General features: G+C 65.2%; 5 protein-coding genes across 5 annotated transcripts; 3 read left to right on the top strand and 2 right to left on the bottom strand.

Annotated features, from left to right (window-relative positions):
* Positions 1-597: 597 nt before the first annotated feature.
* EMIHUDRAFT_234160 (hypothetical protein) lies at positions 598-2,667 on the top strand (the record flags this gene model as incomplete). The annotated part of the gene is made up of 2 exons (XM_005781454.1): positions 598-669; positions 850-2,667. 2 exons carry the CDS (start codon positions 598-600, stop codon positions 2,665-2,667), a joined length of 1,890 nt encoding a protein of 629 aa, XP_005781511.1.
* Positions 2,668-7,480: 4,813 nt separating this feature from the next.
* Positions 7,481-8,653, bottom strand: EMIHUDRAFT_113869 (hypothetical protein; the record flags this gene model as incomplete). The annotated part of the gene is made up of 1 exon (XM_005781453.1): positions 7,481-8,653. The coding sequence occupies one exon, from the start codon at positions 8,651-8,653 to the stop codon at positions 7,481-7,483; it is 1,173 nt and encodes a 390-aa protein (XP_005781510.1).
* A 1,830-nt stretch (positions 8,654-10,483) lies between these two features.
* Positions 10,484-12,071, top strand: EMIHUDRAFT_113868 (hypothetical protein; the record flags this gene model as incomplete). The annotated part of the gene is made up of 5 exons (XM_005781452.1): positions 10,484-11,149; positions 11,210-11,422; positions 11,493-11,684; positions 11,747-11,770; positions 11,976-12,071. 5 exons carry the CDS (start codon positions 10,484-10,486, stop codon positions 12,069-12,071), a joined length of 1,191 nt encoding a protein of 396 aa, XP_005781509.1.
* A 1,868-nt stretch (positions 12,072-13,939) lies between these two features.
* EMIHUDRAFT_521952 (oligosaccharyl transferase) lies at positions 13,940-21,069 on the bottom strand (the record flags this gene model as incomplete). The annotated part of the gene is made up of 21 exons (XM_005781473.1): positions 20,673-21,069; positions 20,443-20,593; positions 20,144-20,301; positions 19,960-19,997; positions 19,763-19,794; positions 19,528-19,615; positions 18,933-18,985; positions 18,791-18,852; positions 17,658-17,807; positions 17,519-17,581; positions 17,256-17,366; positions 16,824-17,105; positions 16,175-16,264; positions 16,010-16,099; positions 15,687-15,797; positions 15,215-15,536; positions 15,080-15,133; positions 14,777-14,925; positions 14,359-14,465; positions 14,216-14,263; positions 13,940-14,075 (listed from the first exon to the last, which is right to left on the bottom strand). Exons 1-21 carry the CDS (start codon positions 21,063-21,065, stop codon positions 13,940-13,942), a joined length of 2,688 nt encoding a protein of 895 aa, XP_005781530.1. The 5' UTR covers positions 21,066-21,069.
* A 1,273-nt stretch (positions 21,070-22,342) lies between these two features.
* Positions 22,343-22,742, top strand: EMIHUDRAFT_234154 (hypothetical protein; the record flags this gene model as incomplete). The annotated part of the gene is made up of 2 exons (XM_005781451.1): positions 22,343-22,373; positions 22,555-22,742. The coding sequence occupies 2 exons, from the start codon at positions 22,343-22,345 to the stop codon at positions 22,740-22,742; spliced, it is 219 nt and encodes a 72-aa protein (XP_005781508.1).
* Positions 22,743-23,134: the final 392 nt, after the last annotated feature.

Here is a 23,134-nt window from a genome sequence, read left to right as displayed (position 1 = left end):
TGCCGCCCACTCACCAGCCTTGCTGCGCGCCAGCCCGATTCCGACGCTCTGCCCTCTCTCCCAGCAAGAGAGCGAACCAGTCCCATGGGGTTATCGGGAGCCTTTTCCTGCCGGGAGGGGTGCTGGGGAGTTTGTTAGTTGAGAGGTGAGTTGATTGTTTCACCTTGATTGTTAGGTAACAACATGGCTGCGTTACACCATCTGGCGCTGCTCTGTCTCCACGGGGTGGCTGCGCTGCCGGCGGACATCCTTTGGAGCGTTTCGGCGCCCCTCGCGATGAACGGGCTGCCGCTCGTCCTCGTCGCCGTCGCCGTCGTCGCTGCCGCCGTCGCTGCGCTGCTGCGCCGCAAGTCAAAGTCTACTCACGCGTACGCACCCTCGCCACCGCCGTCGCCGCCCGAACCAACCGTCGTGCCCGAACCCGAACCGCCGGTGCGGCGCGGTGGCTCTTTCCTGGATCTGAACGTTCTGAGCTGCGCTGGGCCTGGGAAGCCCGGCCCGCGCGGCCCGAAAGGAGAGCAGGGTTCTCCCGGCCAAGATGGCCAAGACGGCCACGACGGCCCGCCGGGGCCTCCCGGCCCCAGGCCGCCCCTGGCGATGATGCTCGCAATCTGCAACGCAATTACCGCCTCCTCCGTGCTGTCTGTTGTGGCCGTCGTGCTGTCGATCGTGGCCATCACCCGTTCGCCGACTCCTCCGCCGCCGCCACTGCCTCCGTTTCTTTCGCCTCGTCCGCCTCCGCCGCCTCCGCCGCCGCCTCCGTTTCTGTCGCCGCCGCAACCGTTACTGCCGCCGTCGCCGTCCGCACCTGCACCAACGGTTCCGCCTTGCGATCTGCTGAACCCGAAGTCAAACCTCAAGTGGGAGGAAGCCACAGTGACCGGCTCCGTGCCTCTGCTGCGAGGCCTTCTGACCGTGCCCTTGGATCCGGCGCCAGAGTCCGAGGAAGTGACACCGATGATTGAGCTCGAGGTCTGGGCGTCCAGGCCGACTACCGCGGAGGAGGCTGCACGGGAGCCGCTCCTGCACCACTGCGGTGGGCCCGGAAGTGGAGCAGAATGCGTGTACCAAAGAATGTACAAAGATTCCCTCGGCAATTTCGATGGCTACAGCAACTGGGCCATCTCGCAGCGGGGCATCGGCCCCAACGCAAACCCGAGCCTCGAGTGCGCGGCGTCCGACATGCAGCTCCCACCCGACGGCCTCGCTCGTGAGTATCAGATTTCCGACTTTACCGCCTGCGACTGTAAGATGCCGGACGGCTCACCGCTCACCGGCCAGTCGTTTGCTAACATCAACCCGCTCAACGCGAGCGAGGTCGAGAACGTCTTCGTTCGCATGCACGAACGCTCGCGCGTGTGTCCGGGGGCGCCCAAGTGGCAACTCACGGGGCCAACCGGCAAGGAGTACGATTTTCTGCAGTGGGTGGGCACGACGATGCTCGCACACGACATCGAGGCCTTCCGCAATGCGATCTGCGCGCCACGCATGCACATCGACGGCATTTCCTACGGCACTGCGGTCGCCTCGACCTATGCGACAATCTTCCCGGGCACCACTGGGCGAGTCGTGCTCAATGGCAATATGCCACCGGACGTCGACACAATGGAGTTTGGCACGACGAACGCAGGCGCCATGCAGCAGGCTGTCGCTTACCTGGGGAGGCTGTGTGCGACGGCAACGTACGCCCAGAACAGTTTTTGCGCGTGGTTGGCGGCGGAAGGCTCGTTCGGCGAGTACGACGGCGCTCGTGTGCTGTCGCGTTTCAAGGAGCTCAAGATCAGCGCGCCGACGAGAAGCGGCGAGCCCTTTTTCCTCACCCCCGGGCTACTGGGTGGCTACCTCCAGGAGAAAATGATCGAGGCTGGGTTCGTGCCAAAGGGATGGGCTCCCGTGCTCGAAGTCCTGCAAGCCCTCTTCCCGCTCGCTGCGGGCGGCGACACGGCCACGTCTCAGGCGGCCGAAATCTTCGATCACTACTGCCGCCTGCCTAAGATCGATCCGGAAGCGCCAATCTACACAGAGGCCGTTGCGACCTGGTCCGGCAAGCGAACCTGGTACGAGTACGGTGTGTGCATCGGCCCGCAGCAGGTGGGGCTGTCCGATTGGACGTGTCCCTATCCAAGACTGCTGGGTAATCCCACGTGGAGCCAGTGGGCATGCCGTCCGGAAGTGAACGGCTTCATGAACGAGGCTGCCGTGATCGGGCTCGATTATGATGGACGCTACACGGTCACCCAGGCCATGGGCACGTGGCAGGCCTTGGTGACGTCTTCAGGAGCAGACCGCGACGGAGGAAGTGAGCTCGCAGTCGGCGCTTTCGTGGGGATTACCGCCAACATCTTCGCCTGGGGCGAGCTCTCGACACCGTGCCCCGTCGCGTTTCGCGGCGACGTGAGCGCACTCATTGTGGGCAATCTTTACGACCCCGCGACGAGCTACACGTGGACGAAGCGAATGCGCCACGCCTTTCCGCACGCTGTGATGATGACATGGCAGGGCGTCGGCCATACGGCGTCGGCAGGGGGGAACTATCCCGACAGCGGCATCATGGGCTGCATCCGCCGCATCTCGGCCTACTGGAAGAACGGCACCCTGCCCGACGACGGCTACGTGTGTCACCAAACCGCCGCCGTGCCGCTTCAGCAGTCAGCAGTGCATGTCTGACAGCTAGAGCAGCAGCGTCAGGGTCGCAGGGTCGGATCGTGTCAAGCCTCTCGCCCGGCCGGCCGCGTGCAGACATCGGCCTGTATCTGCTGTCTTCTGTCTACGGCTATGGAGTGATCTGTCGGCAGTCAGTACGACCGATCAGGTCGGAGTTTTCTGATGATTGGAGGGTCTATCTCTGTATGTACTCCTCGAGATCTCTCCAAATCTGCCCTCTGATCAACCGTGATCATTTTATAATACCAAAAGAGGGCTAACAGAGAAAAACCGTTACGGAAAAGCATGCGCGACGCTGCCTCTTTGCACCGCTCGCTCGCGGCTGCGGGAGACATGGCCGCCGATGCGGCTCGCACTCGCTCGGCGGGCCTCCGTCCCACAGCCGCCCGGGCGTGCCACGGGTCTGCCTGGCGCTGCGCTGCTCGCACGCTGCACTGCACAAAGCTGCGACAACAAGGGGAGGCTCCTGAGCTTGAGCGTTGAGCAGTGCAGCTGCGGGCGCTCGTTGGCGGCTGTGCAGTGGTGAGAGTGCCTGATTGGAGGCGAGCTGGTGCTGCGCCAGGGTGCGCAGCATGCGCTCTTGCTCTGTGCTGAGGCATGCTGGCTGGCGCCCAACACAATGCCCTGGATGCATTGCTCCACGCCGTGCTGGCTGGTGCAGTACTGCCAGTGCGCCGACTGGCGCGCAGGGTGCGCGTCGCCGCGCGTGGCACGGGTGGCTCGAGAGGCGCGGCTGTCGTTCAACCCCGCGGCGCATGTGCGCCGCGGAAGCTTGTCGACAGGCTGCGGGCATCGCTGCGGCAGAAAGCGCCCGCCCTCTGCTTTGCTTTCGCCCGCGTTTTACGACAACTTTCGGCTTATCATAGCCGCCGAACTTTACCTCGCTGTTTCTTTATAGGCGTCTCGCAGCTGCGTATTCTCGTATTATCTTCGAGTAGTTGCGTGGGGGCGGTATGTATTCTCGTATCAGTAGTGAGTGTCGTGTCCACTAGCTCCGAGTAGAGGGTGCGTTCTGCAGTTAAGGGGAAACCCGGTACACGGAACCAACCCTCGGAGACCCGTGTTAGGCCCTGCGAACGCGCACCCCCGGGGCTGGGGCTCTCTAGCCCGTAACCCGATCCCGATCATCCGGCCCGCTGGGTGCGCTTCTTAGCTCCCCGGCCCTGGATGTGAGGCTGATAACTGCACTCCAAGTGCTCCAAGTGCTAACCGTGATCATTTTCGGGAAGTCGGTGCTAGCGGAGACTACACTATCAAACTATTAGCCTAATAACGTACCTTCCTAATTTTCAACACATACCTAATAATTAGCTTGTTATTAGGACTTTCGCGTTATTAGCCCGGGCGTGGCTAATAATCGTAGCTAATAACCCTCCACCGCGGGCGGGCTCGAGCCAGGGCTAATAACAAGCGCTAATAACAGGGCTAATAAGACGCGCCGACACAGCCGCATCCCCCAAGTCTAGTCCCCGCATGCCGCGCACGGGTGCTCTCGCTTGCGCGCCTGCCGGCTTAAGGGCGCCAATTGTGCATCGCGAGCAGACCTGGTTCAGACCCATATTACCGCTCGCATCCTCGCATGCACGGGTGCTGGAGCAGGCGGACATCGCTTCCAGGGAGGGGGGCGCACTTCTGCTCACACCACATGCTAGGGGGGGGGTCCGACCCCCCCCAGAGGCTTCACCACATGCTAGGGGGGGGGTCCCGACCCCCCCAGCACCTTTACCACATGCTAGGGGGGGGTCATGGCCGAGGACCCCCCCAGAGACTCGTGGTCAGGCCCTCCGGGCCCTTGATTTTACGCCTCATTTCGCAGCATTTTCGAGGGGAAAATCATCCTTTGGAGCTACATGAGCCTTGAGACTGGTCAGATTCCCCAAGATATTGGACTTTCAGCCACGATTTCACAACTTTGGGGGCAAAATCGGCTCTCTGGCGGCTATTCCTAGCCCACGAACTGCTGGGGGGTGCCCACCACATGCTAGGGGGGGGGGTCCGACCCCCCCAGAGGCTTCACCACATGCTAGGGGGGGGGGGTCCCGACCCCCCCAGAGGCTTCACCACATGCTAGGGGGGGGGTGGGGCGTGAGTAGAAGTGCGCCCCCCTCCCTGGAAGCCATGTCCGCCTGCTCATGTTGTCATGTGTGTACTTGTTACGTGAAAACCCGCTGGGGCCCGGATGCCAGCACACACGGCTAGATTTCATGGCGGGCCGCCTAGGCCCTGGGGTCGGAGGTAGAGTCGGTGGTGGTGCCGCGCGCGGCGCGGGCTTCGCTGTCGGGGGCGTCTAGGGCGGGGTCGGGGAAGGAGGGTGGGGTCGGTCGCATTGGCGGCCGCGCGGCGGTGGCTGCGGGGGGGGCGGGAGGAGGTGGTGGCGCCGACCGCAATGTGTCATGTACCCGTACAGACGCAGGAGTCGTCCGTCCTCCGGCTGTCCACTCGCGATGTCGCGCCGCACGCTCAAATTTGCCGATCCGGCTTCAGCTCTGTATCCGGAGCCGGCGGCGGCTGGGGCGAGGCCGCAGAAGCAGGGCACCAGGGCGAGGGCCCTGCCGCCCAGTCTCGACGCGCGCAACCTGCGATGCTACGCAGCTCGCTATCCCGATCTCGCGGCTGCACCGCAATACCACAATGGCAGCGCGGTCGGACGCCTTCGCCGCCACTGGCTCATTCACGGGAAGAAGGAGGGGCGCATCATGGGCTGCGAGCCAGGGCCCGGCCCGCTGACGCCCGAGCAGGCCGCGTGCTACCTCATGCGCTACCCCGACCTGTTGGCGTTGGTGGCAAAGGTTGGTGTCGACAACGCTTCGAGGGCCTCCTTCATGTACAACGACAGTCTCAACGAGCGGTTCGACCTGGTGCAGAAGCACTGGGCCTCCACCCTTGCGGCGGGCGACTACCTTCAACGGATGGGCACGCCGGGAGAATATCGCACGCACGCTTGCGAGGTTCACTCGCGAGGCGATGTGCAGCGCGCACTCGATTATCTCACACATGGCCAGTGCCCCGCCCCTCCAAGCGAACAGATTGTCGCTCGGCGCGCCAGCGCAGCGGCAGCGCGGCCGCCCATCCCGCGGCGCATCATGCAGACGGGGCGCAACTGTGCGGACCGGCCCGTCGCCGGCTGGCAGCTGCTCAACCCGGGATGGAGGCGCGGCCTCATCAGAGACGGAACTGGCAGGCACGCACACACGCGGACGGCCCGCATCGCAGGTACGACTTCATCGACGATGCTGCGGCGCGGCGTTTCCTCGGGGCGCGGCGGCCGTCCGCGCTGGAAGCGTTCAACGCGCTGCTGCCGGGCGCCTCCGCGGCGGTCCCCGCCCGCCGCCCGGCTCCACCCCTGCAGAAGACCGACCGTGACTAGGCGCCTTCAAGGCGGACGTGCTCCGCCTCGCGTGGCTCGCCGAGTTCGGAGGCGTCTACGCCGACGGCGGCCCGCCTTCCCCACGCAGCCAATCGAGCCTGGTGGTGTGCCGTGAGGCGGCACCTTCGCGCCTTCAGGCGACATGCTGCCGCTGCTACCGCTGGAGCGGCTGCTTCCCGCCGACGCGTCGCTCGTGCTGATCAAGGATCTGGGCGGGCGAATGGTGTACAACGCCTTCATGGCGGCGACGCCGCACCATCCGGCGGCCGTTCGTTTCTCCGCGCGAGGAGGAACGATTCGCCGTCGACCACCAGAGCCACGCTCATCCGTAGGCGATCGAGTTCCTCCTCGAGGACGTCCTCTCCACCATCAGCAGCCGTGAATACGGACCCGACTCGCTCTCCATCAGCGGGCGAGCCGGCGCACCCGCATTGTGCGGCGTCACACGATTGCGACGGGGCGTGCGCGTTGCCGCCATAGGCCCGCGGCGGTCGGCAACGCGATGATGCGCTTCTCGGGGTGCGGCGCGGGGGCCACCAGCGGGGGAAACCCGGCGAACGCGTCGAGGATAGAGGCTGCGAGCGGAGTGCACTACATGCAGCACGCACGTGCGTGCCAAGGGTTCCGGTGTGCACCGCTACTCTTCACGCCGCGGGAGCTGTGAACAGGCAGCACTTGCCGCTCCGGAGTCCCTTCAAGCCTTTCAACATCGAGGCGATGGGCGATTGCGACGCCGACGCCGGTCTCGCTATCCTGAGCAAGGTCCCGTCCTTCTGTTCCTCCTCTCGCGCGTAACGCCCCTCACCCCTCGGCTCCCCCCGTGCGTAGGTCTTCTCGGCTCGCAACACTTCCATGCCACCGACCGGCGGGCCGTATGTGCGCGCGTGGAAGGCGAGGCGGGTCTACGCGGACGCCTCGAAGCTGCCGCCACCGCCGACGTCGGCGACGCTCTGGTCAGACAGCGGGCCGCGAATTCGGTGCGCGTGGTTAAATGCCACCAAGAGGGAGAGGCGGGCGTGGCACCGGGGTGAGGCGCAGAGGGCCGCGGGAAGGGAGCGATTGATCGCGAGCCTGCAGCGGCACTGCGAGACGCGGCTGCGGACCATGGTGCCCTCGAGCTTGTGCGGCGACACGAGCGGCCTCTTTGACGCGAGAGGGGACGGCACCGGATCGGGGTGCTTGTCGTTTGCTCCGGAGGCATGAGCGTACGGTAGCGAGGAAAGTGAGCGTATGTGTGCTGTTGCTAAAGTGCTTAGCCCTCCCACATTCGCCCTCGGACCTCGCCCCAAATGCAGGATTAAAATAGCGGTATAGAGCAGATGTGGCGGTGTGAATTCTTTTATTCGCGGCGGTTTGCGACGGTGTATCAGTCGCCTTATGCCACCGTTGCATATCCTGTTATTCGTCGTGGCGGAGGCGTACCTCCCCCCACACCCCGCATGTCTACCCTTACCAAGCCTCCTCGAACGCCCACGTAAGCACGGTGGGGAGGCTCTGGTCGTACTGGCGAGGGTCGCAGTGGCACGCATTCCTCACCCACAAGTAGCGGTGATCATATCCTCTGCTGTGAAGGGCCGACGCCGTTTGGTTGTTTGCGTCTGCCCAGTCCGCGTAGGGGTTGCAAGTGTCGCCCACCCCGACGTATCCAAAGTTGCGGCCCGGGCGGTTGCCGTCCTTGATCGCCCCGTTCTCGCCCTCTCTGTCGCACAGGTTGGTCGGGTAGCCCGACACGCAACCGAAGCCGGGCGAGGGCATCCCCGTTCCTGGGGCATCATAGGGAGCGGTCCAGGTGCCGAGGTCATGCTGGGCACAGGAGTGAAACAGGCGGACGTCCCTCTTGGGGCCGGTCGCGATCAGTCCCTCCCCGGCCCAGAGGTCGGCCGCGCCGAGGGGAAAGCTTCCATTGCTGGCGAGGGCGGTGCTGGTCCAGGTTACCGTGGCCGAGAAGGCGACGCCCACGCCGACAACATCCGGCCTCATCAGCGCCTGGATGATCGCCTGGTCGCCGCCCGCGCTGCAGCCCATCAGAACCCTCCCCTTAGGGTCGCTGGTGAAGCGGAGGAGAGGGTAGTCGGCGATGACCTCGGGGTGCGACCGCACTCGCTTGAGCACCTCGTGCTGCAAGAATTCAGAGTAGAGGCCGCTCACGGTGTTCATCTCGATATCGCGGCCGTTTGCATTATTGGTGGTGATGTGAACTGTGTTGGGTGGCATACGGCCCGCTGCAATCAGCCGGTCGAGCATCACCGAGTTCAGCCAGAACCCCGGCTGTCCGGCAGCGGGACGGCCCATGCTTGGCCGATCGTCTGCGGGGGTGCACCCGACGCAGCCGCTTCCGACGTCGTCATCACCCGCGAATAGCACCGCCGCTGCTGCGCCATTCTCGTACGATGCTGGTATGTAAGCACGGACCATGCGCCTTGTGTCGGGTGTGCACTGCTCCTCCTCGCGCAGTGCCCAGACACCGGCGACGTCCCAGAACCATCGGCTGCAGTTATAGTAGACCGACTCGCGTAGCGGGTACGAGATGGTGTACGAGCGGCCGGTCGGCGTGTGAGTGTCCCAGTTCATCATGAGAGGGTCGACAAAGCCAGTCGCAGCGTCCGTCACGATGATGTCCATGCCGTTGTGCGGGTCGGGAAGCGGCTCGCCGTCGAAAGGCAGCAAGGTGTAGTAGTTTGCCGACCGAGTTCCTCGGTTTCGCCTCAGATTTTGCCCCAGACCAGCTCTCAGACTCAGGGAAACTCGAGAGTTGCCAGAATGGAGCACCAAACACCCTCTAGTTTCCCTGGAAATTTCCGGAAACGCAAAGTGCTGGGATACAGGCCAACGCCGGAATCGTGAACCGTGAACCGTGAACCAACTAGGCTAGCAGCGGCACCGCCAGCACCGTCCACCCCCAGCCCGTCAGAGGGGGTGGTGGCGGCTCCTCGAATAGGGACGGGCGGGGGAGGAGGGGCGCTGACCACGGGCGACTACGTGTCGGAGGTTCGACGACGACTACTCGTCGCCTGGGTCGTTTGGGGCGCGCGGCTCCGTCGAGGACCGGGCGCGCCCCCTACCCGGCGCGGCGTAGGTCCCACTCTGACGAAAAGAGGGGAGGCACGGTCGACGGCCCGATCCATCGACTACACTCATCTTCTGGTGCTTAGCCCCGTGCAACAGCGGTCCGGCAGGCTGCCCCCAAGGCCCCCCGGGCCGCTGCGGGTTGGGGAGTTATGCTTAGGCACAGCTTCGGCGATGGCAGCCCCTCTCTGGGGTGTTGCATAGGCGGGGAGTCTCCCCCGCTGGTCTCCTCCTTCCCATTTTTCTTTTTTTTTGAGAGCAGCACGCCGGGTTTGTCTTGTATGTGCGTGTCGGGCCGGGGTGTGAGCGAGGGGCAGAAGGGGCGGGGGCGTGCGGGGCGGAGGCCCAACGTCGGGCGGCCTGTCGGGGTCCGGAGAATTCGAGGCGGGAACGAGGAGGGGGGAATGGGCGGTCGGCGTCGGGGTAGAGCGGCAGGTGCGTACGGGGTAGGCTAGCCGTCACTCTCCTGCCTCAAAAGGGCGGGGCTGTCCCGGAAAGTGAGAGACGCCGGGCAGCGTGGCGCACAACTGAACCCTCCCATACGTGCTTGTGCTCCTCCTTTGCTGTCCCATCTCCTCATCTCTTTCCCGCCTGGGCGGGGCGGTGGGCGGGCGCGCGGTGCGGCATGGCGTGTGCGTGTGCGCGGCTGCAACGAAGGACCGCTCGCAAGGGACCATTGGGTTTGTACTCTTAACAACGAAGGCGCTCTCAAAAAAGAGAAAGCGAAGCCAAAAAACGATTGCGTAAACGGCGTCACAAAGCCCGCCGGTTTTGATCGACACTCGTGAGATTGACCGCCGTCGACCAGAGAATTGACGGCAGCATGCAAACGATGTGCCAGTCTGCACGGCGCTCGCGCCGCGCCGGCTGGCTCATCGAGCGCGCTCTCTGGCGCCGTCCGGGCCACGCGCGGCGCCGCGCGTGCCGCGCGCCACTCGCCTCGGCTGGCAGTACAGCGCCAAAGCCGCCTCGCCAACACCGCGCACACCACCAGCAGGCTGCTCACCAGGCAGCAGAGTGCTGCACCGGCGTGCAGCGGACGCTGCGGCGCTGCGGCGCCGCCTCCCCGCCCTGTCCACGGAGCAGGCGAGCGGCGGCACGGCCTTCCACCAGCTGCAGGAGGTGCGCACTTCCCAAAGGAAGCACAGGATGCTCCCTCAGCACACGCAGCTTTGCGCAGCGCAGCGCACGGGCCACGCCACGCAAAGCCGACCCTCAGTCTGCCCGAGAGGCTGTCTGAGGAAGGCCTGGCAAGCGCGTACTCGCCTCCTCCGCGGCCATGCCCTCCGCCTCGCATTATTTCTTTTTCGAGCCTGTCTGCTGTGAGAGAGAGTTGTTGTTTAAATTCTTTTTTGGTACAAGCAGAGGTGCCAGAGGTCCCCATCCATGCTCTTACCGCAGAGCGCCGCTCCCTCGCTGGTCCTCTCCCTCGCCCTCCTGTCCGCGCCGGCGACGCCTCCGCCAGACCTCGCACAGCCTCCTCTCCTCGCCTCGGCTCCTCTCTCGCGCGCTGCGCCGCGGCCAGCGGTGGCGGCGGCCTCTCTTCTCGTTGCCGCCGACGCCGCAGCGGCGCCGGCCGAGGCGGTTCCGGCCGAGGCGGTTCCGGCCAGGGCGCTGCAGGCGGCGCTGGGGCGCGCACGCGCCGCGTCGCAGTCCGCGGCGGAGCAGGCCTCCGCCGCCGCCGGCCCGGCGCTGCAGCGGGCAGCGGCCGAGGCGGCGCCGGTGCTGCAAAAGGCGGCGGCCGAGGGGCAAGCGGCGGCGGGGGCGGCGGTGAGCGCGACGGCGGCGTGGGCGGAGCGCACCGTCACCACGTCGACCCCCGTGCTCAACAAGGCCGCCGCCGACGCCAAGGCGGCGGCCGAGGCGGCGGCGGCCGAGGCGGTCACGGCGGCGGCTGCGGCGGTCTCCGAGTCGGCTCCTGTCGTTCAGCGGGCGGCGGCGGAGGCGGCGGCGGCGGCGGAGCTGGCGGCGGCGGAGAGCGCGTCGGCCGCCGCCTCGGCCGCCTCGGACGCCGCGCGCGCTGCCGTCGCTGCCTTCGTGGACACGGCTTGTGTGGCTGGCCGCGCAGCGCGGAGGTCTGGACTCGGACGGATGCGGGATGACTGCTGCTAGGCTGTGGCTTCGTCAGCGCTGAGCGCCGAGGAGGTTGAGGCGGCGGCGGCGGCGGCGGCGACGGCGCAGCAGGCGGCGCAGACTGCGGTGGCGGACGCTGCCCCCGTGGCTGCCAAGACGTTGGTCCTGCTGAAGCGCGCGGCGGCGGCGGCGGAGAGTGCCGGCGCAGCGGTCGAGGAGTACACTGCCGCCGCGCTCCCGCTCTCGGCAGAGGTGGGCGGGCGGGTGGGAGGGTCTGCGAGCTGTGAGGGGCGTCTGTTCACACAGCGTGCGCCGTCAGCAGGTCGGCGCGCGTGTCGGAGAGTCTGCGAGGACCGCTGCAGCCCGCGCCGCCGCCGCCGCCGCCCCTCGGCTCGAGGCTGCGGGCGGCCAGCTGGCGGCGGCCGCGCGGGAGCTGGCGGCGGCGGCGGCGGCCGAGGTGGACACACACGTTGCGCCCGCGATAGAGGCTGCGCTCAAGCAGGGCGCAGAGGAGGTGCAGCGGGCTGCGGGCCTTGCTGGGCGGACAACCTCTTCACACCAACCGGCTGTGAACAGGTGCAGCGGGCGGCTGCGCAGGCGGTGCCTCGCTGACGACTGGCCGTGCCTTGATGGCGGACCCGCGGCGCCGCCAGCACGCCGGCACGCCGGGTTGCTTCTTCTTCTCCTCCGCCTTGAGGTGCCTTCGACGCTGCTTCCTGCCTCCCTGCGCCACGACGACGGAACCACCGTGCTCTGCGACCTCACCCTAGCCGTCTTGCACCCCCCCCCCCCCCCCTTCTTCTAGCTAGTGCCATGGACGCACACTGTCGCAGAGCTGCCTTGCATGCCGCCCGGTGGGGCTTGCCACATGCCAGCCGAGACGGTGGCAGTCTTCATATAATGTACGATGACGGTACGGTCTACAGCACACAAAACGAAAGCTCACTTGTCACTTCTGGAGTGCTCCACGCGGCGCGATCTGCGAACTCTCCGGTCGCGGGCGTGACTGTTTTGGGGGGAAATTTTGGTGACGGCGTATCTCTCGCGTCCTCACGGGTGACTGTTTCGTCCCCCCGGTCTCACTTGCTTGATTTTGTCCGTCTCTCTGCGTCTCTCCAAGCGTCTCTCTGCTGTCACAGTTCTCTAGCGTCTATCTGCTGTCAAGTGCTGAGCGTGTCAGTGTCGCAGGTGCGTCTCACTCTCAGATGCGTCTCACATTCGTGTCTGTCTCTTTCGGCTGCGTATCACTCAGTCTCACGGCTGGGCTGAGACGTCATAGTCCTGCTGAGCGAAGTGAGTCGTCTCACTTCCCTCTGAGCCAGTGCTGAGCCATAATGAGACGCGGCGCAGGGCGGGGGGTTTGAGACGCCACAAGCCGCTGCTTGATTGAGTCGTCTGACTCAGGTCCGTTGAGACCATGCTAGAGACGCAAAATTATGGCGATTGAGGAGACTCAACTCAGGCTGTGTCTGAGGTGCGGCCTGGCGGGTCTCGGTGAGTGTAGACGAGCCCTAAGCATAATCGCGCTCTATGGCTCAAACGGCGCGTAGCCGCCAGTTGCTCTTATCGTGCTCTCAGACGCAAAAGGCGCGTAGCCGGTTGCTCTCGCTTAGGCGTATCCGGGGGCGGACAGCACGGAACCGATTTTTATTTGGCGCAGACCCCTCCTTCCTGAGTCACCAGAAAATCCCAACGATCCTTGAGCGGAGGCCGCCTTGGCCACTTTTCCGGCCTCTCCGGAGAATCTGGGAGAATGGCTACCATAGCCTAGCATGGCACCCGCGGGCAAAGCTGCCCCCAGGTTCCTAGAGCCCATGGGCATTCCCAAAGGATATGTCAGCGTGAGGTGAGGGCGCAACGGTGGGGGCTCTCACCAGCCCCTCAAAGTCGGGCCTCTCGGGCGGCGGTCAGAGGGGCGGGCAAGGGCACGTGGGAGAAGGGTCAGTGCGGCCCACAAGGTGTGAGCTACCCCCTCTCCTAGGTGTGACTCTACAGCCCCTGAGGCCCTCTGGGCTGGGCACCATCAGCTTGGGCAGAGGTCCTCGGGGTGGGGAGAGAGGGAGCTCCCCTTTTCAGGCTCCCCCCAACCGGCGCATTAACTCGCACCCCAGTGTACCACATGGGAACACGTGATCCACACAAAGCCCCAAAGTAGGCATACCCCCCGGCGCAGTGTCTCCCGCTATGTGTCGCCGTTCGTCGGCCGGGTGCCGGGGCACGCTATCCTGTGCAGTCCCAGGCCGTGAGTCAGGACAAGTGGGGGCGGCCGGGGCGGAGAGTGGGCCCAGGAGCGTGCTCCTGGGACCTCTCGTCTAACTTCCCAGTCCGGCGGTTGCGTCGACCCTTCCATCACCCTGTCGGAAGAGGGGCGTGCCGGTGGATGCACCTTGCACGTCCGGGGGGGTCCTGGAGATAATTTTTCACCTCACCCCGGCCCTCAATCGACGGTCGGAGTGTCACAGCGTGAGAGGGGAAATGCAACTCGTAGACAGACCGGGCCTTTTAAGCTGGGGGGGGGGGGGGGCTGCAACCTCCCCAAGCTCGCAGGTGTCAAGCTCGCAGGTGCCGTCGGGGATCGGGTGCCCCCCCCCCCCCCCCTTTCCTACCCCCAAAGTACCATGACTCGTCGAGCCAAAACGGCCGGAAGAGCCAAAACGCCGCGGGAGCAGCCTCCGAGGACCCGGCGGAGAGCGGCCAAGCAGCGAGGAAGCAAAGGGGGAGAAAGGTGAGGGGGATATAGCCTCAGAGGGGTGAGAGGCGCCGCGGCGCTCACTCGGCGGCGGCGGCGGCGGCGGCCGCGCTCTCGGCAGGCCTCCCCCCTGCGCCGCCGCCCATGCGGCGCATGTATTCTTCGTGGTACTTTTGGCTGGCGGCGTCGCGCTTGACGTTGAAGTCCTCGAGCTGCCTACGCAATGTGGGCCGTCGGTTCAAAGGGGCGAGGAGCTCTTCATGACGGGACGTTGACGCCGACGAGAGCTGCCTATTAAATAGTGATTAAGTAATTAGGAACTGCTCAATTAGCGCGTCGACGGCGACGAGAGCTGCTTGAAGTTGCGGCGCGAGTTGATGAACTCCTGCAGCGCGGGCGGGTACTTGAGTAGTGAAGAAGAATGAATGTGATTAGTGAACAAGAATTAATTAGTTCATGAATGGTTGAGGTGTCGAAGGCCTGCAGCGCGGGCGGGTACTGGCCGACGCAGTACCACGAGCCGGGCGCATCGCACACGCGGTTCGCCGGGTCGGCCGCCCACAGCTTCGACTTGAGCGAGACGCGCTTCACTTTGTAGATGCGGACCTGCCATCAGGTCACTCCATGAGTGTCAACAGTACCTTTACCTGGTGTTGAGGCTGCACTGTGTAGATGCGGACATGTCATGCTATGTTCTCCTCCTCGACAGCGACTGTAGACGCGACCCTCATCACTGTGTGGATGCGACCTTGCCATGCTTGGAGGAGATACGGGGAGATACGGGGAGATATGCGGCCTCGCCGTGCTTGGAGTAGGCGTGCTAATTAATCAGTTCATCAGTGGGTACTAATGAATTCATCACCGTGCCGTGCTTGGAGGAGCAGGCGTTATGAGCTAATTGGTTCTGACTCCAAGACTAATGAATTCCTCGCCTTGCCGTGCTTGGAGGAGTAGGCGTGCTCAAAGTACGACGAGTTGACGGCGACGCCTCGCTGCCCGTTGAGCACGAGCTTGTACAGCAGCGACTTCTCCATCATCGGTGTCGGCGAGCGGTCGCGGTAGAAACCTGCCGTGAGAGAAGACACCACCCTCGGGGCGGGAATGCGGCGTTGTGCAGTGTACTCAGAGCGCTGCGTGTCATCTGAATACGGCGGAGTCCGTGTCCTCTCCAGTGCCGGCCGGAGGGCAAGAGTGCGCATTCCGCTTCTTGGGGCAGAAACCAAAGTTGCTGCAGGTGGGGTCGTTGCCGCAGTGGCCGTGGAAGACCGAATTGCCTAGAGAAAAAGGAGTGCGTGACGAAAAAGAAACGCCTGGCGGCGGCCGTGGAAGACCGAGTTGCCTAGAGAAAGAAGAACTGCGTGGCGCAAAAGAAACAGACTCCGACCGGCCGTGGAAGGCCGCGGTGCCGATCCGCGCCAGGTGCGGCGACTTTGCTAGGTCGTCGCCTCCGCCGCCCGCCCAGACGAGCACGTAGTCGGCGAGGTGGCGCGCGTACGAGTGCGCCTCCTCTTGCGGCGCCGTGAGGATCCGTCCGAGCGTCGCGATGTGCTCGTGGTTCCACGTGTTCCCGTCGGCGACCGAGGTGCGATTGGCGATGCCGGTGATCTGGTAGCCGTAGTCCCACCAGGCCATCACGCGCGCGTCCTCCGGCGTCTTGTCGCGCAGCCACCAGTACGCCTGCGGCAGTAGTCCACTCATGATTAGCGAGGAGCGCATCAGTGACGAGGAGTCACCACCGGAGTGCCGACAACAGTGTGCAGCACAGACCTCGTCTAAGATGCGACATGCAAACGACGATAGGTAGTGCGCTGCTGCTACTACTACTACCAGCCAGGCCTCGCGGTAGTCGTCCACCATCACCGTCTGCCCGTTCGAGTACGTCGCTTTGAACATGATCTGCGGCCGCGACGACCCCTCCGCCATACGGTGGCAGTAGGCCTGCGTTGCGAGACAGCCAGCATGAGGGCGTGATCACGGCGGAGTACAGCTGAGTCTGTGTCCTCTCGAGCGCTGGTTGAGAGACAAAGAGCACGTGCCCCGCTCTTCTACCGCCGGCGTGGAAGTCGTAGTTGCGGGGGGGGGGGGGGGGGGAGTATCGGGAGATACGGGGGGAGGTACGTGGAGATGTTTCCGCTTCTAGGGCAGCAAACGTGGAAGTCGTAGTATGCGTAGATTGTCGCGAGGGCCAGAGCGAGCCCCATACACAGCCGCGTCTTGACGCCGCCCGGAGAATCGGCCACCTACACCAGCCCGTGCGTGCACCGTTGCGCAAGAGGGTACTCTCCATCCTCCTCCGCGCCGGGAACGTCCGCCACCGCCATCACCGCCGCCGCCGCCTCCTCCCTCGCCGCGGCGACCCCGCCGAACGGGTTGGTCTCTGCGCGGCGGCTCTCCGCGCGCCGCGCCTACAGCGCGAGCTGCCGAGTCCCATGCCTCCAGAGTATCGAATCCAGTGTGGGTTTAGTCCCGTGAGTGGTGCGGTACTGCCGCGCCTTACGTGCGACCATCCATCAATTAACTAATCATTATGGACTAATGACTGGTTCTCCGCGCGCTGCGCCGACAGCGCGCCCACGCCATTCGCCTCCCTTGCACCCCCAGTGCTGCTTTCCTGAGGACTGCCGTCGCTCTGGGCTGCGGCGGGCGTGTGTGTGCGTCTGAATACGGCGTAGCACGTGTCCGCTCGAGCCTTGGGTGGTGGGTAGGAGAGAGCGCTCTTCCGCCTCTAAGGCGGTGCGCCCTTGGGGAGGTATGGGGAGATATGGGGAGATATGGGGAGATATGGGGAGATATGGGGAGATACGGGGAGACGTTCCGCCTCTAAGTCGGTCCTCTATGGCGGTGCGCCCCTGCCCATATCTCCCCATATCTCCCCGTATCTCCCCATATCTCCGCCTCTAAGGCGGTGCGCCTCTGTCAATATCCCCATCTCTCCCCTCTCTCCGCCTCTATGGCGGTGTGCGCCTTTGCCGCCGCCGCAAGCTGCGACGGCTTGGGCTTGCTCTTCAGCAGGCCTGCACCGCCGTTGCCTCCCTGTGGCGCGTCCTTAAGCGCCTCCTTTGGCTCTTCCCTTGCAGCCACGTCGAGGGCGGGGCCGGGGCTCTTCTTCCCGCCGGGCTCCTCCTCCTCCGCCGCGTAGCCGAGCAGCCGCAGCAGCGCGTCGACAATCAGAAAGTCAAAGCCGAAGCCGAGGGCGACGCCGCCGAAGGCGGAGGCCGGCGGGCCGAGGAGGATGACGAGGCGCGCCTGTGGGAGTGTGGCATCTTCGTGTGAATGCGGAGTGTTAAGGGGAGGGTGGGTGGGTGGGTGGGTGGGGGGAGCGTTCAGGGGGGGGGGGGGGGTGTTAAGGGGGGGGGGGAGGGGGCAGGGGCGGAGGGGGGCGGACGAAGGCGGCACCATCTTCGAGGCGAAGAAGTAGGCGATGGCGCCGTAGAGGAGCAGGAACGTGTTCGCGTCGGTGAGTCGGAGGAGAGAGAGGGCGAAGCCGCAGGGGACCAGCGGGTAGACCTGCGACAGGAAGTCGTTCCGCCTTAGTGATTCGTTGACTCATTCGCCGCAGAAGAACGAGCGGGGAGACCTACGATCAAGACGACTCCGCCTCACCGCCGACTGAGCGACGGGCGGACCGCCAGCGGATTTGAGGGGAGGGGCGGGTAGACGTTTTGCAGGTACTGCCGGTACATCATCGTCGAGCCCGGCTGGTGCTCCGCCACCGAGTCGACCTTAGGGAGTGAACAGTCAGACACGAGTGAGGTGCCGGCGAGGAACGGCTCTGCTGCTCCGCCACGGAGCGGGTACCAGCGGGTTGCCCGTGCGCGTGTGCTTGAGGAAGAGGCCGCGCACACGCGACGAGAGCGGGCCGAAGTAGCCGGTCGGGAGGATGGCGGCGGTGGCCACAACGAGCAGAGCAGCGGCGGGCATCGCCAGCTGCACCCGCCGCTTCCACACCTGAGAGGCAAGGGTGTGGCATTTGTGAGGAACGAGTACGACTACCATCACACCTGGGCGGGCGTGAGGTCTGGGGAGGTGTGGGGAGGTGTGGGGAGGTGTGGGGAGAGATGGGGAGGTCACGCATGGGCGGGGGTGAGGTGTGGGGAGGATTGGGGAGGTCTGGGGAGATATGGGGAGGTCACACCTGGGCGGGGGGTAGGTCTGGGGAGGTGTGGGGAGATATGGGGAGATCACACCTGGGCGGGCGTGAGGTCTGGGGAGGTGTGGGGAGGTGTGGGGAGATATGGGGAGGTCACACCTGGGCGGGCGTGAGGTCTGGGGAGGTGTGGGGAGGTGTGGGGAGATATGGGGAGGTCACACCTGGGCGGGCGTGAGGTCTGGGGAGGTGTGGGGAGGTGTGGGGAGATATGGGGAGGTCACACCTGGGCGGGCGTGAGGTCTGGGGAGGTGTGGGGAGGTGTGGGGAGATATGGGGAGGTCACACCTGGGCGGGCGTGAGGTCTGGGGAGGTGTGGGGAGGTGTGGGGAGATATGGGGAGGTCACACCTGGGCGGGCGTGAGGTCTGGGGAGGTGTGGGGAGGTGTGGGGAGGTGTGGGGAGGTCACACCTGGGCGGGCGTGAGGTCTGGGGAGGTGTGGGGAGGTGTGGGGAGATATGGGGAGGTCACACCTGGGCGGGCGTGAGGTCTGGGGAGGTGTGGGGAGGTGTGGGGAGATATGGGGAGGTCACACCTGGGCGGGCGTGAGGTCTGGGGAGGTGTGGGGAGGTGTGGGGAGGTGTGGGGAGGTCACACCTGGGCGGGCGTGAGGTCTGGGGAGGTGTGGGGAGGTGTGGGGAGAGATGGGGAGGTCACACCTGGGCGGGCGTGAGGTGTGGGGAGGTGTGGGGAGGTGTGGGGAGAGATGGGGAGGTCACACCTGGGCGGGCGTGAGGTCTGGGGAGGTCTGGGGAGGTGTGGGGAGATATGGGGAGGTCACACCTGGGCGGGGGTGAGGCGCTTCTTGCGCCTCTCGACCTCGACGGCCTCGAGCAGCTGCACGCCTAATCTCGGGCAATCTCGGGTAATCTCGGGCAATCTCGGGCAATCTCGGGCAATCTCGGGCAATCTCGGGTGATCTCGCCCAGGAAGACGAGGAGCGGCAGCATCTGCTCGAGCGACCGCAGCGGCGCGAGCCTGCAGTGTGTGTGCAGCGAGTGGTCACACGGCGGCGGTGGTTGTGGTGGTGGTGGTGCGGCCCGGCTGCCTGTCTGCTCTCGACTGGCTTGTGTGCAGTGGTCTTGGGCTGCGCCTCTGTTTGAGGGTGAGGGTCGGGTTAGGGTGTGAGGCTCAGGCTGCCTCTCTGTTCTCGACTGGCGCGAGACGGTCTTGGCCCGCCTTGCCTGGGGATGCCCGTGTTGCGTGCCAGACTGCCACCGTGCGATGTCGGAGCCCGGGGCTGGGCCGGGGTTGTGTGTGTATGTGGCGAGGACACGCGCCCGTCCGGGGATGTGCAATGTGTGTACTTGGACACGCTGTGAGCACGAGGACGGGTCAATACAGCCGAGGGCAGCGGAAGGCGGCCGAATGCCGCCGGGGGCGACTCCGCTCGAGCGCGGCTTGGAGGACAGCAAATGCGGCGTCCGCGTCTAGCGGCGCGAGAGATCTGGGGAGATACGGGGAGATCTGGGGAGATCTGGGGAGATCTGGGGAGATGTTCCGCGTCTAGCGGCGCGTGCCCGACCGGAGGCACCCGAGTGGCGCCCGCAGTGCCGATGACGTAGAAAAGCGAGTAGGCGCGGTGGAGCTTGGAGGAGTAGCGGCCGCCTGATTAGTGAGTGAGTGGGTGAATTCGTAGTCCCGCATTCGTTCATTAGTCAGCAGCTTGGAGCAGCAGCGGCCGCCTAGTTGATTCGCAGCTCCTCACTCAATCGATGACCAGCCGCGTGTAGCTTGGGAGGAGCAGAGGCCCGCCAGCGGCGAGAGCGGCGGCGTGCGCCCCAATCCTAGAAGCAGAACACGCCAACCTCAGGGCGGGGGGACGGTGCTGTGCAGCGTCTTCAGAGCACCGCGTGAGTACGGCGGAATACGGGTGAGTGCAGCGGAATACGTGGTCCTCTCGGGCGCTGGTTGGGAGACAAGGACACGTCTTCTGCTTCTAGGGCCCAATCATGTTGACCACAAACACGTACCCGCCCCACGCCGAAACCTAGCAGTAATAATAGGTACTAAATACTCATACAGTCTATTTATGATTAGGACCCGCGCCACGCCGAAACCTACGCAGCCGTGAGACGGACTTGTTAGCCAGCCGGCCACAAGAGGCACGCGCACCCTCCCTCCCCACGCCGCCACCATGTAGACGTAGGCGAGGCCGCACACGACGCCGAACGCGTAGCTGTCCGCAGTCGCCTCGCCGTCGCGTGCGGTCGGCCGGTCCCGCAGCGCGCGCACCCAGCAGTAGAAGGTTGCGACGAGGGCGGTGGTGGCGACGGACTCGTTGTCGAATCCACCTGAGGACTGGTGACGACTCGTTGACAGCGGACAGCTGCGGTGGTCGCGACTCGGTCGTCTAGTCCGCCTGTGAGGCGTTGAGGGAACGAACCCCTTAGCAGCTTGCGCTGGTCGGGTCGCGACGCGACGGTCTAGCCCGCCCGCGACGGAGCGCATGATGTGCGCTGGCACGATGGCCATGATGAGGGCGGCGAAAGCGCCGGCGCTCTTGCGGCCAGAGCACTCCGCCGCGAAGAGCCCGACCAGAATCGAGGCGGAGACGCCGAACCACGCAGGCACCAGGCAGCAGACCTAGAAGAAGAAATCGCGGGGGTGCTCCGCCGTGAGTTTCTTTTTTAGGGCCGAACCACGCAGAGACGAGGCAGCAGACGTCGTTCAGCGAGATGGCGGAGCCGAGCTTGCCGAGCGCGCGCCAGATGGCGACGGCGGTGATCTGCATGCCTGGGTAGATCGTCGTGCCGACGGGGCGCCCGAGGGGGTACCACGACATGTAGTCGAACCAGTGGAAGAAGGCGTGCCAGCCGTTGGCGGCGAGGTACTCGGTCGCGCGATAGTTGAACCACGGGTCAAACTCGTGGATGACATAGCCGTAGTCGCGGATGGCGTACATGCGGATGTCGTAGGCCTGCTGCGCCACCACGCCCATCGCGGCGATGAAGACGCACAGCCCAGCGGTCGCCTTGGCGCCGGCCGGCAGCCGCTTCGTCGGCGGCGGCGCGGCGTGCGTGGGCGCGGCGGCGGAGCCGCCTTTGGGCTTTGCCATCGCTCTGCAGGCGGGAGGGCGGCGGCGGTGAGCGTGCGGGCAGGGCTCTGCTGGCAGAGAGCGGCGGCGGTGGAGAGCGCTTGATGCGGGCACCACGATGAGTCAGAGGCTGGGAAAAGAAACGAGGATGCATTGACGCAAGGAAATGTACAAAGGACGGCTAGCGCATCACACACCTCTCCTTAAAATCCCTGTGTGGTGGCGGCGTGCCGTCCTCCCATCCCTCCCTTGGGTTGTATGTTTTGTAGCGTGGTCGCTTCACGATCAATCTTGAGTCTGAGAAGCCAGAAGGGAACAAAGAAAGACCGCCCCCTGTGGCTGGCCCGGCGAATGACGTCTGGACTGCACTGCACGTGACTTAAACTCACGCGACTCGAACACGCGACAACACGCAAAGCCAAAAAAGACGGTTATAGCAAAGGGGAACTCAGCCCTCTACAAGCTCGGAGGCGGACATGGTACGCACATATCTCACCCACTCTGGGACCATCAATCTGAAGGGAAAGACCCCGGCGTGCGGCTCGAGGGCGGCCCGGCGCGTTGACGTCTGGGCTGCACTGCACGTGACTTAAATCCCCAGCCACAGCTCGTCCAGGAGGCGCGCTGAGAGTGGCAGAGCGCTCATGCCCTTTGCCGATGTTCGCCGCCGCCACGTCAGGTTGTTTTGGGTTGCTGTAACTGAGGTGTGCAGTCGGCTCCATCTCGATGAGCATGCCCCACGCCGAGCGAAGGGTCTTGACGAGTCGTTTGAGCAGGTATTTGTGTCTTGTCGCGTGCTTCGCACGCGGGTTGACCATTGCGGCATCGCGCCGAGTTCTTCGTGCGGCTTGCCGTTTGGCGCCTTCTTGCCCGCCTCCACCGCCTGGCAGGCAACATCGAGCGGGAGGCCGAGGCGGCGCTGAACTGTAATGCGCATCGCCCACGTCTCCATCTTCATATCATCCCGCATGCATGGGATCGCATTCAATAAGGCGCCAGACTACGACGAACCGAATCGCCTCGCGCCAGCACTTGTGGTTCTTGCACCTGCCCGTCTTGTAGCGGCCGCCCCGCCGGGATGCCTCGCTGACGAAGGCTTCGGCGAGGGCGAGCCAGTTGCAATGGTGTACGCCGGAGGTGTCCCGTGAGGAGAGTTGCCGTGAAGAGACGAAGTCTGCACGCTACAAGGCCGCCAGCGGCTTCGAGACAGCGCGCAGCGCGCGCCACCGCCGGCCGTCACACCCGCGCGCGCTCTCTCGCTGCGGAGGGGGCGGGAGGCGGCCGCGCAGGGCAGCAGCATGGCACCGGACCTGATGGAGACGGAAGACTGTGAGCGCAGCGCCCACCTCTGCGCAGCCCGGGAGAGACGCTGCACTGTCCCCTGTGCGCCGCCAGAGCGCCGCTCGGAATGCCTTGCGCTGCTCGCCGCTGGCCCGCAGCCAGCGCCGCGCCAGCGACGCGCTCCGCTTCCCAAGGCACGGCTCTGAGGGCCAGCGCGCGCGGCGCGCAGGTTGCCCGCTTTGCATGGAGGACCTCGACATCACCGAGCGCAACTTTTGGCCTTGCAAGTGTGGGTACCAGATCTGCCTGTTTTGCTACCGGCACATCAAGGAGGACCTGAACGGCCTTTGCCCGGCCTGTCGCACGCCCTATGACGACGCCAACGTCAAACTCGTGACGCCGGACCCGCAAGAGTGAGCGCCTCCACCTCCGCGCCCGCCGCAGCGGTCGCTCGCTCCCACGCTCCCGCCCCTCCGTTAGGATGAAGAAGATGCAGGCGGAGAAGAAGGCGCGCGAGGCCAAGGAGCGCAAGGAGCAGGCCGCACGCGAGGCCAAGGCGCGTTGGACACCTCCGAGACGGCTCCCCACCCTCGCTGCGCCCGCCCGCGGCCAGTATCAGCCTCGCCACGCACTCCCCCCCCCCCCTGCGGTTGAACGCCTCCCTCGCCTCCGCCTCGGAGTAGTCGTCGTACCTGTCCTATTAATAACTAATGATGATCTATTCATTAGTACTCGCCTCGGTGTAGTCGCCTCGCCTGGTCGGGGTCAGTGCCGTAACGCCTCGTCTGTATCTCTGCACTCCTCTTGGT

Source organism: Emiliania huxleyi (assembly GCF_000372725.1).
Source record: "Emiliania huxleyi CCMP1516 chromosome Unknown EMIHUscaffold_201, whole genome shotgun sequence".
NCBI lineage: Eukaryota > Haptophyta > Isochrysidales > Noelaerhabdaceae > Emiliania > Emiliania huxleyi.
The sequence above is the reverse complement of the archived record's forward strand: the minus strand, read 5'-3'. Positions and strand labels throughout refer to the sequence as shown.